At 43.4% G+C, this 14324-nt stretch overlaps 1 protein-coding gene across 1 annotated transcript; it reads left to right on the plus strand.

Annotated features, from left to right (window-relative positions):
- Positions 1–6620: 6620 nt before the first annotated feature.
- Positions 6621–14267, plus strand: rbm19 (RNA binding motif protein 19). The gene is made up of 24 exons (XM_080003351.1): positions 6621–6761; positions 6865–7047; positions 7132–7245; positions 7412–7453; positions 8371–8584; positions 8668–8933; positions 9068–9127; positions 9250–9328; positions 9453–9524; positions 9637–9846; positions 9935–10065; positions 10177–10301; positions 10691–10787; positions 10911–11021; positions 11132–11332; positions 11455–11524; positions 11716–11846; positions 12290–12350; positions 12595–12674; positions 12796–12851; positions 13211–13327; positions 13441–13546; positions 13695–13815; positions 13930–14267. Exons 1-24 carry the CDS (start codon positions 6726–6728, stop codon positions 14010–14012), a joined length of 2766 nt encoding a protein of 921 aa, XP_079859477.1. The 5' UTR covers positions 6621–6725; the 3' UTR covers positions 14013–14267.
- Positions 14268–14324: the final 57 nt, after the last annotated feature.

Genomic DNA, 14324 nt, shown 5'->3' on the forward strand with positions numbered 1-14324 from the left:
TCCAAGCTTTGATTAATGATGTTCTTCGGGACATGTTAAATCATTTTGTGTTTGAATCTCAACGACACTTTGATTAATTTTCACCAGTCCCCTGCAAAGCACGAGCTACACGTATGCCAGGTCCTGCAATGCCTCCTTGAGAACAGGTTGTATGTAAAGGCAGAGAAGTATGTGTGTTCCATGTTCCTTCCATATCTTTTCTGGGTTTTATTATCGGCCAGGGGAGGATGGAGATGGATCCTGGGAAGGTGGCCGCCCAAACTCATTGATTATTGTTTATCCTTCTGGCCAGTGAGCATTTCTGTTAAACAGTTGTAATAAAAACCAGGTCCATGTCAGCAACCCACAACCAGAAAAACTCTGTCTCCCTCCCTTAACTCCTACCTGTGGGCAGAGATTTCGACAAGTAGCGCCTGAACAGGGACGTGGGAGGGGCAAGGCGCTGAAATGGAAGGTGCGCCGGAGCCGATCCACTCGCTGCAGAAGCGCCTTGCGGACCTGGAGGAGGAGCGGAACTTCCTCCGCTGCCAGATGGAGTGTGTCCTCACCAGCCTGAGCTCCCGGGAACACCAGGAGATGAACCGCTGGCCCGCCACTGCCAGGCCCATGTTTGGGCCCAGGTCCCACGTGGGCTTCATCCGGTCCGCAGCCCGTCCCGACACCCTGGAGGAGAACGTCTGGGGGACCACTGTGTCGTACCCCAGGACCCACGTGGGATTCGTCGGGTCCTCAGCCCATCTGTTACAAGGGGAAAAGCATAGGGTACAGGCTGCGGTTGTTTTGCGCCTGTCCCACTCCCTGATTTTGGATTGGCTCGGGTTTGACACGTTGATGATAGAGGCTGGGGGAGTGTGTTCACGGTCAATAGGAAAGATGAGTATTGCGTGGTGCGCGGGGATGTGGAGGGGTTGTCAGCGGTCGCCCAAGTGGGATCTTCGCCATTCCCTTTGACCTTCCCTGTGGACAATTTTCCGCTGGAGCAGTCACGGGACGATACCCTACGCGGGACCTTTGAGAGGGTAGTTAAAATCGATGACATATTGATGTGCCTAGATGCCGCGCTCACTCACCCAAACTATACAGTGATTGGGGACAGGTTATATTGAGTGAGCCTTGACACTCAGACAGGAGAGGAAATAACTCAGTTGTTGAACTCGAAGAGCCTCCAGGAAATGCTCTTCCAGGCAGCTAACCATAACCCAATGGCCGGTCACCTCGGTAATGATAAGCTGGGAATTTTGGCAGATACGTAAATGGTGCACCAAGTGTCCTGAGTGCCAGTAAGTCAACCCTCCAGGTATGCCAAGAGCACCGTTGAGGCCCCTCCCCCTAGTCGAGGTCCTGTTCGAAAGATTCAGCATGGACCTCATCGGGCTGTTAGACCGCAGTGCCTGTGGGTATCGTTTTGTGTTAGTCCTAGTGGATTTTGCAACTCGGTACCCCAAGACGGTGTATTCAAGATTCAAGATTCAAGATTCAAGATTCAAGATTTTTATTTGTCACATACATATATATACTTCCATACATATATGCAGTGAAATGTAATGCAACGCACCCGGTGATAGCACACAATAAGTCCTAGGAAAAAGTACAAAAATAAAATAAAATAAAAAGTAGAAAATTCCTTTCTATAGACCGACTAACTGACTCCTAAAACGTAATACAGTAAGTGGAATACTTATAGAATAAGATAAAAAATATATAGAATAAAATACAATAAAAATAAATTGAAATAAAATGGAATAGGTTGAAGGAATATGGCTATGTATATACAGATATGTGCATTTAAAGTGGCATGTGAATTAAAGTGGCATGTGAATGTGAATAGTGTGAGGTAGTGTTTGGGATAATACAGCACAGTATACAACAGTACGGCGCAGCAATACGGCATCACGAACAACCCTGAACAGTGATACAGTATGCGGTACAGTATGCTACATACAGTACAGTAGGTAGTGGAGCCTAGTGCATGGCTCAGTTAGGACCCCTGGTGAGGTCAGCGTTGACAGTTCTGATGGCTTGAGGGAAGAAACTCCGTCTCAGTCTCTCTGTTCTCGCTGCGTGACTGCGGAGGCGCTTGCCTGACCGCAGCAGCTGAAACAGTCCGTTGTTGGGGTGATGAGGATCCTTCATGATCCTACGGGCTCTGCTACTACACCTCCTGGTGTATAACTCCTGCAAGGGGGGGAGGGTAGTTCCAGTGGTACGTTCAGCTGAACGCACCACCCTCTGCAGGGCCCGCCTGTCCTGGGCAGTACAGTTCCCAAAACAGGCAGTGATGTTGCCTGTCAGGATGCTCTCCACTGCTCCAGAGTAGAAGGACTTGAGGATCCTCACCGAGACCCGGAATTTCCTCAGCTGCCTGAGGTGGTAGAGACGCTGCCTCGCCTTTCTCACCAGAAGACCAAAAGTGTGGCACAGGCACTGTTTCAGGTCACACAGCGGGTTGAAGAGGCCCATTATATGTATAATATATATCGAACAGTCTGACAGGCAGGAGGCAACACAGATTTATCACCTGAACCTATTAAAAGAAAGGACGGAGGCTCCGTGGCTCTGGCCACGCCAGTCATTGAGCCGGATAAGTTGGTGCCGGAGGTTCCAAAAGCGGCTGATCATACTGCGGCCCTGTTATGTAACCATCTCTCTCCTTCCCAGAGGGTGGATGCGGCCACACTTCAGCGTCGTTTCTCTGATGTTTTCTCCTCCCTGCCAGGCCTCATGTCCCTTATACATGGCCTCATGTCCCCGCGGGTGAAGGCTCGTTACCGGCCGTATCCCCTGCCTGAACATAAACGCAAGATCATGCAGGCGGAATTAGAGGCCATGCATGGGGGTGATAGAGGACCCATGAGTGACTGGTCTAGCCCTATCGTGCAGGGGTCGAAGAACTTCTCGACCGGTTAGGTACGGTTCTTTTTTTTAGTACACTGGATATAACCAAGGGCTACTCGGAGAGTCCCTTGTTTCAGGAGTCCAAGTAACAGTGGGCGTTCTCCACTCACTTCGGGTTGCACCACTTTCGCACATTAGCGTTCAGGTTGTTCGGTGCCCCAGCCACTCATTATTGATTTTTATTTATCCTTTTGGCCAGCGAACCTTTCTGTTAAATCACAATGGAAAAAGCGAGGTCACTTGCTAACATACATAAAACTCTTAAAGAATGTTAGTATTCCAATACCTGTTCGATTGTATAGCACAGTGTTTGATGCAGTACCAGCCTGTTTTTTAACACTGATGCAAGGCAGCATTTCACTTAATCAACGCCTTATCTGAGTCTGAGGGGTTTTCAGTTGTGCAAGCCCTGTCTGACTCTCAGGTAAGTCACCTGATCTGAGTCACATAGTCTGACACACCGGGTCAGAACCATCCCCTCGCAGGTGATGTTCCTGCTGGACCTTGCTCTGTCTTTACTTTCGTTCCCCCTTTTATGTCCAACCAGTGTTTCTCCACCGGCAATCTAGTGGTGGCATAAAAGGTGGTTAAATTATGAATTCCAGTCGATGCGCACAATATGAAGCTAATAATCACCACTATAAAAATATATATACATTAAAATAGTGATATTTTGGTAATAATATGAGTAATATTGTTATAGTATTATAATAATAGTAGTGTGTGTATGTCTGGTGGTCCTTCACATATCATAGTATTATTGTGTTTTATTTTCTAAAAAATAACCTATTTTCATGTACATTACATAAATGATACAACGTCATGATGGAAGCGACTGTCTGTTTAGATGTTTTGTATCCTAAGTTTGTTCTGTCTGTTCCTTGACATGGAATTCTCAAAATAACGTGTCTTTTCATCCCATTTACCTGATGACAGTATCAGCAGTCAAGATTTCATGTTTATAGGAGATTGTTTCAGTGAACTTTGAATGTTGTTAAAATTATGAATAGTGATAACTATTAATAACGTATTAGGTGTCTATTTTGCATTTTTTTTTAAATCATCATAGTAACCATTACAACACAATATGAAAACATACTTTGCATTCAACACATATTTTGGCATCAAATACGAAATTTTTGATAAAAGTATTTTACATTACTCATGTTTAGTATTTTGTGACAACCTAAACTGCTGTGAATTTGACAATTCAGTGAGTTATGATAGCTGTAAGAGCAGACAGACCTCTTCCCACAATATACTGATATGTGCAACAGGTACACAAGTAGGACTGCGATACATGATTTTATCGGGGGCACGCGGTGGGGTTTGCACGTGCACACAGTGGGGTTCGCGCGTGCATAGAACGTAATGTAATGTGGTAAATGCGTTCTCCCCATTCCAGCAGTGGAGGATTTACTATTTGCGAGCAAATTATTTACACAAAAACATCCACTTTTTCCCAAATTAAGTCCCAATGCAACCGAAAGCAACAGGGAGACGTCCCGGTTGTTGGGACGCACAGGATTTTTTTGGAACAGTACAGAGTGAGGACTTAGACAGTCCCACAACTCGGTTGTGTTTATTAATGTAGTTTCGTATATGCAGGAAACAAGCAAAAATAATTACATCTAAAATAAAAAGACAGGCAGGGGAGCCGGTAAGCACCGCTGTCCGGAGGAGAAACAAAAACAACTCCGCTCCAATTCTCTGACTTATGTTTACGTTTTTCATTTTCCATACAAGTAAGAAACTAAGGAAACAAGATAACTCAAAATCTGTCTCTTTGAGATTATATGATATATTGCTATATTATAGTTACAAGATTTTCAAAAAGAGCGTCTCCTCCTCCCAGTGATCTCCGCTCCGCTGTGCTGCTCCGTTTGACCAGAGCGGCAAAATGCCGAGAACCGGAGCTGGGGGGGGGGGGGGGGGGGTCCATGTGCCTTTTCTTTTCTTTTTTTTGAGCACCTTCCCCTCAAAGTCTCTGTACAGGACTGTAGAGGCGAAGTGAGACCCGGAGTTGTTTGTCAACCGAGCTGAGCGGAGAGGGCGAGAGGCCCCCCCTCTCTCCGCTTCAGATTTAGAACATGGTAAACTGCACGTACACTGTTTCAATTTTTCCTGGTGGATAATACAATAAACAACAACAACCTGTCTGTCATCAATGTCAATCCCGATCGATGGAGTCGATCGCCGATAGAATTTAATTAAATCGTAAATCGGACCAAGCCTACTGGCCACGTTACATGTTTAGTCATTGCATCCATATGATCCATACAATCATATGATCATTATATGATTCTTATATCTCAAAAATTGATGCGCTATTGATTTTATTAAATAATTTGTCCCTTTCACATTTGTCAACAATCTGCACCCTCTTGTAGCACACTGTTTTGCAATCTTAATATATGCGAATGTTAACTCATACTCAAGTTGTTAGCAAAGTTGGAAAGATGACAGGGTCGATTTTTCGGCCTCAACTTCATTGCTGAAATCAAGAAATATATACAAAGAATCCAACAGCGCCATCAAGTGATAACATTACAAAACAGGAAGACATATCCATTCAACCGACAAGAATAATATAAGAAACTTGAAAAAGAAACAGAAGAAAATAGATGCATAAATAAATTAAAAGGGGGGAGGTTAATTATAGATAAATATGTGATACTTACTACTGTATATATCTGAATGGTTTCGATAGTTTTCTAAAAATTATAAATTAAGTAAGTCATTGTCCTTATCATAAGGAAACCAAAAATAATATATTTGAGGTGTATGGAAAAGTCTTGCATAATATTTATTATGAAGGATAAATGACAAATAAACCTCTTGAATCTTGAATATTGCAATTGTTCCAACTGTGGAAGTTTTGGGGATGACAGAACTTGCGTATAGGGATTATAAAGGTTACTTGTCACATGGTACCCCTATGTATATAGTTTTGCCTTGTCCTTTCTTTTGGTCGAATTATATACCTACGTTTAGTTTGAACAACTTTTTTGGATGTCATTTAAATATAGCCTTCAGAAGACTGAATTCATGTGAAGAAAGTCCTAATTTGATTCAAAGATTTTAGTTTGTTTATACAGTTGTAGGTTTATGATATACATTATTAATGTGAAAGCCGTTTTCTGTTGATTCACAAAGGGCCATAAAATAATTGTATTCCCCAAAATGGATGAACAGTCGTGTATATAAACGTGGCCACAATATTGACTAAATTCATCGTGATTCGATTTTTAGCCATAATCATGCAGCCCTACTTCAGATTAACCACTTAGTCACAGCGTAGCAAACCCACCCACAGCCACAAACACCACCTGATCATAGAATTACACTGTAACCAGGCCAGAACGAATGGACTTCTGCAGTCACAAAACACACAACAGAGAGCAAAAAGCACACTCGTACATTGAACTTTAACGAGTCCAGAGTATCCCTGCAGCTACATTTAATAGTTAATTCATTATAATAAAAAAAAAAAAAATGTAATTGTTTAATGACTGATTCCACACATTTGAGGAAAGTCATATTTTCTCTAGATGTAATGTAATGAAAAACGATTTCCGGCACCAAATCTAAATCGGCAGAAAGTAAACAAATGACAAAATATACCTTTGCCAGGTCCCGTCGTAGCGCTCTCTCGGGGTGCGATTGATCGAGCCTGCCCAGTCTGCGTTACCCGGATGTGACGAGCTCCGCCCACTTAAACATGGCGACCTAGGAAGAAGCCCATGCTTATTTGTTGACAACCACTGAAATAGGAAAAAAAAAAAAAAAAGATTAGCTAACTTAGTGAAGCGTTAATAAAAAAAAATATAATGTCAAGACTAATCGTGAAAAACCTCCCGAACGGGGTAAGTAACCAGTACGCGTTTACAATAAAGATCTTTCAACAGCCCAAGCTAACTTGTGCTAACGCTAGCGTGTCGACGGTAAACATGAGTGATGTGCTTGCAGATGAAACAAGAAAGGTTCCGGGAGATGTTTGCTGCCTTCGGGACGCTCACGGACTGCATTCTGAAGTATACAAAGGATGGCAAATTTCGTAAATTTGGGTTTGTTGGTTTCAAAACTGAGGACGATGCTGTCAACGCTCTGAAACACTTCAACAGAAGCTTTGTGGACACGTCCAGGGTGACGGTGAGTTCCTGAGGTCGAACCGCTGGCTTCAATTAGCCGTTGTTGTTCTCCTGATATCTATGCCATGCCGTGCCTTGTTTTCAGGTGGAAATGTGTAAGGCTTTTGGAGACCCATCTAAGGCCAGACCGTGGAGCAAACACACTCAGAGTTCAGATCCATCTACACCCACTGTCCCGGCTGACACACAAACCAGAGAGGTATATACAGTCAAAGTCAATATAATGTTGTTTCTAGTAAGTAAAAACTGCTGTAGGTTCGATCCGGAATGAATCATTCAGATACTAGTGTTGGGTTGACATCTTTTAAGCTCTATCCATGTTCAGAATATTTAAATGTATGTATGCTTTATCTTTGTATCTTTAGCAAAATAATCAGAAAATCAAGCCTGTGGGCCCTCTGGGTGAGGTAAGTCTGTCTTTTGTTTGCGTTGAAATGTTACATGTGAGACTAAAAGATCTTAAGCCTGGCACGGTGGCGCAGTGCATTGCACTGCTGCCTCACAGCAAGAAGGTCCTGGGTTCGATTCCCGCCTGGGGCGCTGTTGGCACCGTGCTCCGGCGGGTTATCTTCCAAAAACAGGAGCCTTTCTGTGTGGAGTTTGCATGTTCTCCCCGTGTTCACATGGGGTTTCCTCCACCTCACGTCAGTAAGGACCCCCACCAAAAACATGCACCCATCATCGTCTGACCAGCGATGGACACTTATCACCTGGTCCCCGGGCGCGTCCACGTATGCTGCCCACTGCTCCTGGCTGTGCCCCCGGAGGAAGGACAAGCCAGGATGGGTCAAAAGCAGAGGAGCCATTTCACCGGCCACCATCAAGCATGTGCATGTCTGTGTGTGTGTGTGCAAGCATGTGTTGTGGAGTGTCGTGTGACAATTAAAGACTGTTTCTACTGTTTCTTCTTAAAAAAGGCTTAAAGAAACAGTTGACATTGCTTATCGTGACCATTCAGATAAAAAAATATATATTCCCTTGACTTTATTTTCACTTAGACACTGTAGAATAAACAAAGATAATGCTGTTTTTTATACAACATTGAAGCTTGTATTTTCTACTTATTTTATTTTCAATGTTGCAACTTGAAAAACAGTGCATCATCCATCAAATAAACAGTGGTTGTTAACAGGATTGCATCTGCTTATTTTATCTTATATTAGTCAAATTTCCCACTCGTGTTCTGTCCGAGTGCAATCTATTTTCAATAAAAGGTACTATGTTGGCATAGATTTTTATGATAATGTGCTGCACTAAATTATATACAGTAGATTTTATCATCATGTCTGTGTGTGTGCTTATGGATGCGTTTTGTGTTTACCAGCTGGAGGAGGACCAAGGCTTCAAGGAGTTTATATCCGTACATCAGAATCGCAGTCAAGTACCTACCTGGGCCAATGACTCTATGCAACAATCACCTGTCCCTGACACTGGTAAGGGAAAGACTTTGGTGAAGAAGAAACCTGCTTCTGATGATTACCTCAACTTTGACTCAGACCAGTCCGAGGACGAAGAAGAACAAGATGATGAGGATCAAGGTAAGCAGCTTATTGTAGGTTTGGTTTACATTTTCTGATTGTCTGCCTTTGCAAAATGTCAAAACATTCATTCATATTTCTAGGTCCCCCAAGAGAAGCTCTAAAGGGGGCTTTATCTGATATGGAGTACCTACGCTCAAAAGTGGCTGATACAGATGAAACCATGGAGCAGGGTGGGGAGGAGGATGATTGTGAAGATGGTGATGAAGAGAAAGATGAACGTGTCCCTGGGCATCAGGCAGACAGTGCCTATGAGAGTGGTGACAGAGACAATATCTCAAAGACCAAAACTGTAATGGCCACTGTGGATAAGAAGAAAGGCAAAGCCAGCAAAAGTGCTACACAGGAGGTGACTATACACAAAACCCTGCTTTTTACATATACTGTGTACTAGTTACATAATATGTGTGTATTCAGTCTAGCACAACATTTTCATTTTGTGTTTTGGTAATACTGTTTCCCCAAACTCCTCCAACTTCTAAGACTGAGCCCACCACAGACTTCACAGTGAAACTTAGAGGAGTCCCATTTACTGTGAAAGAGGTGAGTGAGCAAAGAAATATTTTAAATCTCACAGGTATGCAGAGCGTTCAGATGAGATAATTTTTAAAAGGAGACGTACATATTTGTATCTACATCAAATTTGTCATGTTTGACTCCCATAGCAACAAATTAGAGAGTTTATGACCCCCCTGAAGCCAGCAGCCATCCGAATTGGCAGGAACGAAAGTGGCAGCAGGACAGGTGCGTGAGCTTGTGAAATTTCCAAATATACGTTGGAGAATGTTTTTCCATCAGTGAATATGTCTGCTGTTATTTTAACGTGTATTCATATGCGGTATATATGTCTGGTGTGTGTATTTTAAAGGTTATATTTATGTGGACCTGCTCTCTGGGGAAGAGGTGGAAAAAGCCCTTCTGAAGAATAACGATTACATGGGTGCGTAAAACTGCGACCCCGTCTCTATCTGTGTGTGTAATTCTATTGCCTCTCCCTATCCTGAGCCTTGTCCTCCCTTAAAAAAACATGTGCCTCCTGTGTGTGTCTTCAGGTGGCCGTTACATTGAGGTCTTCCGTGTCGAGGCATTCAAAGATAAAGGTTGGAAGAACAAACGGGAAAAGGAGATTGATCGGAACTTCACCAGGATGCTGAAGAATGATGAAGAGGAGGAAGATGTTGCAGAGTCAGGGCGGCTCTTCATCAGAAACCTTCCCTATACCTGCACCGAGGAGGAGATCAAGGAGCTGTTCACGAAACACGGTGCGTTGGGGCGCAGATGAACACGCGTGCTTTACCGAACGAACAAGCGCATGTACCCCCAGGCTCATGACTTTAAAAATGGCTACAGGTCCCTTATCCGAGGTGCTGTTCCCCATCGACAACCTCTCCAAGCAGTCAAAAGGATTCGCATTCGTGACCTACATGATTCCAGAGAATGCTGTCACAGCCCTGGCTCAGTTAGACGGACACGTGTTTCAGGTAACTTGATCTCCTAACGCCTAGTTGAAACCTTCTCGGAACTGGCGGCGGCTATAATCTGAAGTCAGTTTTGAAGTGGAGGGTAAACATGTCTTCATTACATGCTTTTAGGGGAGAATGCTTCACCTGCTTCCCTCCACCCTGAAAAAAGAAAAGGCAGATTCAGACTCTGGTGGTCCCGGAATCTCATCTTACAAAAGGCAGAAGGATGCCAAAAATAAAGCTGCAAGCTCAAGGTGCACCTACTTAACACACACACCATGCGTGGCGATGCCAGTGTACCCAGGTTGAACCTTTTGTCTTTTAAAGCAAACAAAAATACTTGTTGTTTTTTTTTTTTTTAAGTTCGTGTCTAGCGCTGCATGCAAGTCTTCAACACAAACCATTCACCTGTTTGCCATCAGATGCTTTATTCTAAATACACTTTATATTGAGTATCATAACAAGTTTATTTAGAGACGTGTTCACCGGCTCTTTTTCGTAAAGTTCTTTCTTTATTTGTAGTATACTGCCAACTTTAATCCCATTAAGAGCTTAATGAGATTTAAGTTGGCAGTATACTTCTCCTTCTGGTTAAAACAATTTATTTTTATTTTTATTTTTTCCAAATTCCTTCACTGTCAAGCTCTCACAACTGGAACGCCCTTTTTCTCGGCACCAATGCCGTGGCAGATGCCATCGCTGAGAAATACAACACAAGTAAAAGCCAAGTTTTGGACCACGTGAGTAAGGCTTTTGTTGTGTTTATCCAGGAAACCTCCACCGCCACTCCTAATATGCGGTATCTACGGCACGCTGGTGCTTAACGCTTTGCCTTCTGTCTACCTGGTTATCTTGTGCTAAAGGAGTCGAAGGGTAGTGTTGCAGTGAGGATGGCCCTCGGTGAGACCCAGATTGTCCAGGAGACTCGTCAGTTCCTGTTGGACAACAGCGTGTGCCTGGATTCCTTCGGTCAGGTATGCTGACAGCTATGGTCTTTGTATGTTTATTATGTAATTATGTTAAATGTAATATTATTCTATCAAATTTGTGCTCGAATGAACTTCTTGCTTCTGCGCACGCACAGGCTGCAGCAGCCAGAAGTACGACTGTGATGATGGTGAAAAACCTTCCAGCAGGGGTGATGGCGGAGGAGCTGGAGTCGCTCTTCTCCCCCCACGGCTCTCTGGGCAGAGTGCTGCTGCCGCCTTCGGGGCTAACGGCCCTCATTGAGTTCCTGGAACCAACTGAAGCTAAAAAGGCTTTCATGAGGCTAGCTTACAGCAAGGTGGGCATAGAAGTTCACCATTAACACGGTGCATATACAGTGCATGTGTCTACATGTGTTAACTGAAGACAAATCATATTTCATATTTCTCGTGCTCACCTTCACTCCTAACTTTTCTCCAGTTCCATCACATCCCACTGTATTTGGAGTGGGCCCCTGTAGGGGTATTTACTGCAGCAAGACCTGAACCAGGTAGAATATGCCAAATAAGTGTGTGTGTGTGTGTGTGTGTGTGTGTGTGTGTGTGTGTGTGTGTGTGTGTGTGTGTGTGTGTGTGTGTGTGTGTGTGTGTGTGTGTGTGTGTGTGTGTGTGTGTGTGTGTGTGTGTGTGTGAGATTAATAAATGAATTGTATTACTAATTATAATAACTCTAAATTCCTAGCATCCCTAGCATCACAGAAAGAGGTGGAAGTGACGGAGGAAGAGGATGAGGAGGAAGATGAGATCACTCCAGGTTCCACATTGTTTGTTAAGAATCTCAATTTCAGCACGACAGAGGAGAAGCTACAAGAGGTAGGTCGAGGAGTGAAGCCGTCGTTCACGCTTTGGGTATTACATTTTTTTCCTTTTCCTGCTTTTCCGTCAGTTCTTTCAGATGTTGAAGGTCGCCAGCAACACCTGCGTCACTTAAACTAAGTGCAAATGGCTTGAGCCTAAATAAAAAAAATATAAAATAAATAAAATAAGGTTTACACAGCCTCATAAGCTTTTTTTGAAATTGTAAAATTTGTCACGCTTACTTGTATATCATTTTGATTCATATTATTTACATTGACAGGGACCCGATTGTCAATTTCACTTGGACTTAAAATGCACATCCGCTCATCCTTTCTTCCACAGCTATTTTTTTCCACTGAGGAATATTTCCATGTTTTTATAGCACACAATTTCTAGGTTCCGTGTTTCATTCCTCCTTTAGAGGAGTCCATGATCGTTAAATGCGACTTTGTTTGCAGACGTTCTCCAAGTGTGGCAAGGTGAAGTCCTCCACAATTTCCAAGAAGAAGGACAAAACGGGTAATTAACTCTTACTGCATTTCCACGGCCCTTTCAAACCAGGACTCGCCACAACTCAACACACAAAGCACACAGACGCGATAAAGGTTTAGATTGAGACTTTTAATTCAACATCACACGGATGAAAATAACTGAAGGCCTTCATGGCAGTCTCCATAACGGGTGTCACGTCGTGTGCATATCGTTGTTACTGTTTATAGGAGCTGGTGTTGACCACGGTCTCTGTGCTGTTGTTTTGACCCAGGTCAGCTGCTGTCCATGGGCTACGGTTTTGTCCAATATCAGACTGCAGAGGCGGCACAGAAAGCCATGAGGCAGCTACAGGTATGCAGCTTCATGTTTGCATCCTTATTATGGTATGGGCAGTGGGTGAGTGTTGCACACCTGCATTGATCTCATTAACTCACCCTGACTCATCTCGTCTCCCCCCCAACCCTCCCCCCAGCACTGCACATTGGACGATCACCAGTTGGAGCTGAAGGTTTCTGACAGAGCCACGCGGTAAGCTACATACACTTAGATGGTATAATAAATCCTGAACAGATATCGGTGCAGTGTGCAAAAGCATAGTTTGAATAAAACGTTGGGCTCTGCACTTGAATCAGTCGCAATATTCCATGAGAGGTTACCAGATGATTTAATGCTTTGCCTTTAACTTAATTTGAGCGTAGGATTGGCAATTTACTTACACAGGAAATAATCATGTTTTATATATCATAAAAGTGGATATTATCACATTGAGTAGATTTGCTATCCAGTCCAAAAGTCCATAGGGGGGGGAAATTGATTAAAGGTTTGATCGAGTTACCCAATTCTCAAATCTGGGTTAGCCTACAAAAAGACGATTCTGCTTTTTTCAGATCCGCTGACGTGTCCCACAAGAAGAAGCAGATTGAGAAGAAACAAACAGGAACTAAGATCCTCGTGCGCAACGTCCCATTCCAAGCGAGTGTCAGGGAGATTCGGGAGCTCTTCTGGTACGCACGCACGTCTCTCTGACACAAGGGCACTCCTGTCCTTTTTTTTTTTTTTTTTTTGTGGAAATGATTTGTGTTGATAAAGGCATCATCTCAACTGGCTGTCCCCGCAGTACGTTCGGAGAGTTAAAAACAGTCCGACTTCCAAAGAAATCTGCCGGATCGGGGAATCACAGAGGGTTCGGCTTTATCGACTTCCTCACCAAACAAGATGCAAAGGTGACTACAGATGTTTGTATATGCTTTATTTAGATGGAAGGAGGCTTATAAACAAAAAAAAAGAAGTAATGTATAAGTACCAATGCCTTAATTACATATACAATGTTTTCAGTGGCCGTAATGTCGGTGGTGCTGTTTCCCTCTTTAGAAAGCCTTTGCTGCATTGTGCCACAGCACTCATCTGTACGGGAGGCGTTTGGTGCTGGAGTGGGCCGATGCTGAGGATGCAGTCGAGACGTTGAGGCGAAAAACGGCAGAACATTTCCATGGTAACGTCACCTCCTTGAGATAAAACATAGTTTTCAGTCAATTTGTTGTTTTGTTTTTTTTGGGGGGTTTTTTAAATACAAATTTTCTTTCTCCCCCCACTGTTCTCCTCTCAGAGGCGCCCAAAAAACGGCGACAGGCAGCGGCCATGGAGGAAATCCTGGAGACGATGGAAACTGCGGGTGCAGAGGAAGACTGAGATGCATAACCATGTGTTCCACTCTTCAGACAACAGTGAAAAGTTAACTCCATGCTTTTATATGTGGACAGGGGTGAAAACAACAGTATTATCTGAATGCCATGTGCTGTCGGAGCAAATTAAAAGAAGTCGTTTAAAAACGAATGTCACGGCTCTTGTATTACATTTGATTTCCACCTGTTATCGCTTCATATAATTGCATGGAGATGGACATATGAATATTGTACTTTTGTATGAATAAATTAATTTTCTTGATTTAATTTGTGATGGGTTTTGTATTTTCTAATCGTTTCTAGCGGGAAAAGTGGAGAC

This window comes from Zeus faber (genome assembly GCF_960531495.2).
Source record: "Zeus faber genome assembly, chromosome: 7".
NCBI classification, from domain to species: Eukaryota; Metazoa; Chordata; class Actinopteri; order Zeiformes; family Zeidae; genus Zeus; species Zeus faber.

Coding starts and splice junctions, on each gene's coding strand:
- rbm19 (XM_080003351.1), top strand. CDS start 6,726: ATGTCAAGACTAATCGTGAAAAACCTCCCGAACGGG. Junction 11,525..11,715: donor TGCAGCAAGACCTGAACCAG/GTAGAATATGCC, acceptor CTAAATTCCTAG/CATCCCTAGCATCACAGAAA. Junction 12,852..13,210: donor GTTTCTGACAGAGCCACGCG/GTAAGCTACATA, acceptor TGCTTTTTTCAG/ATCCGCTGACGTGTCCCACA.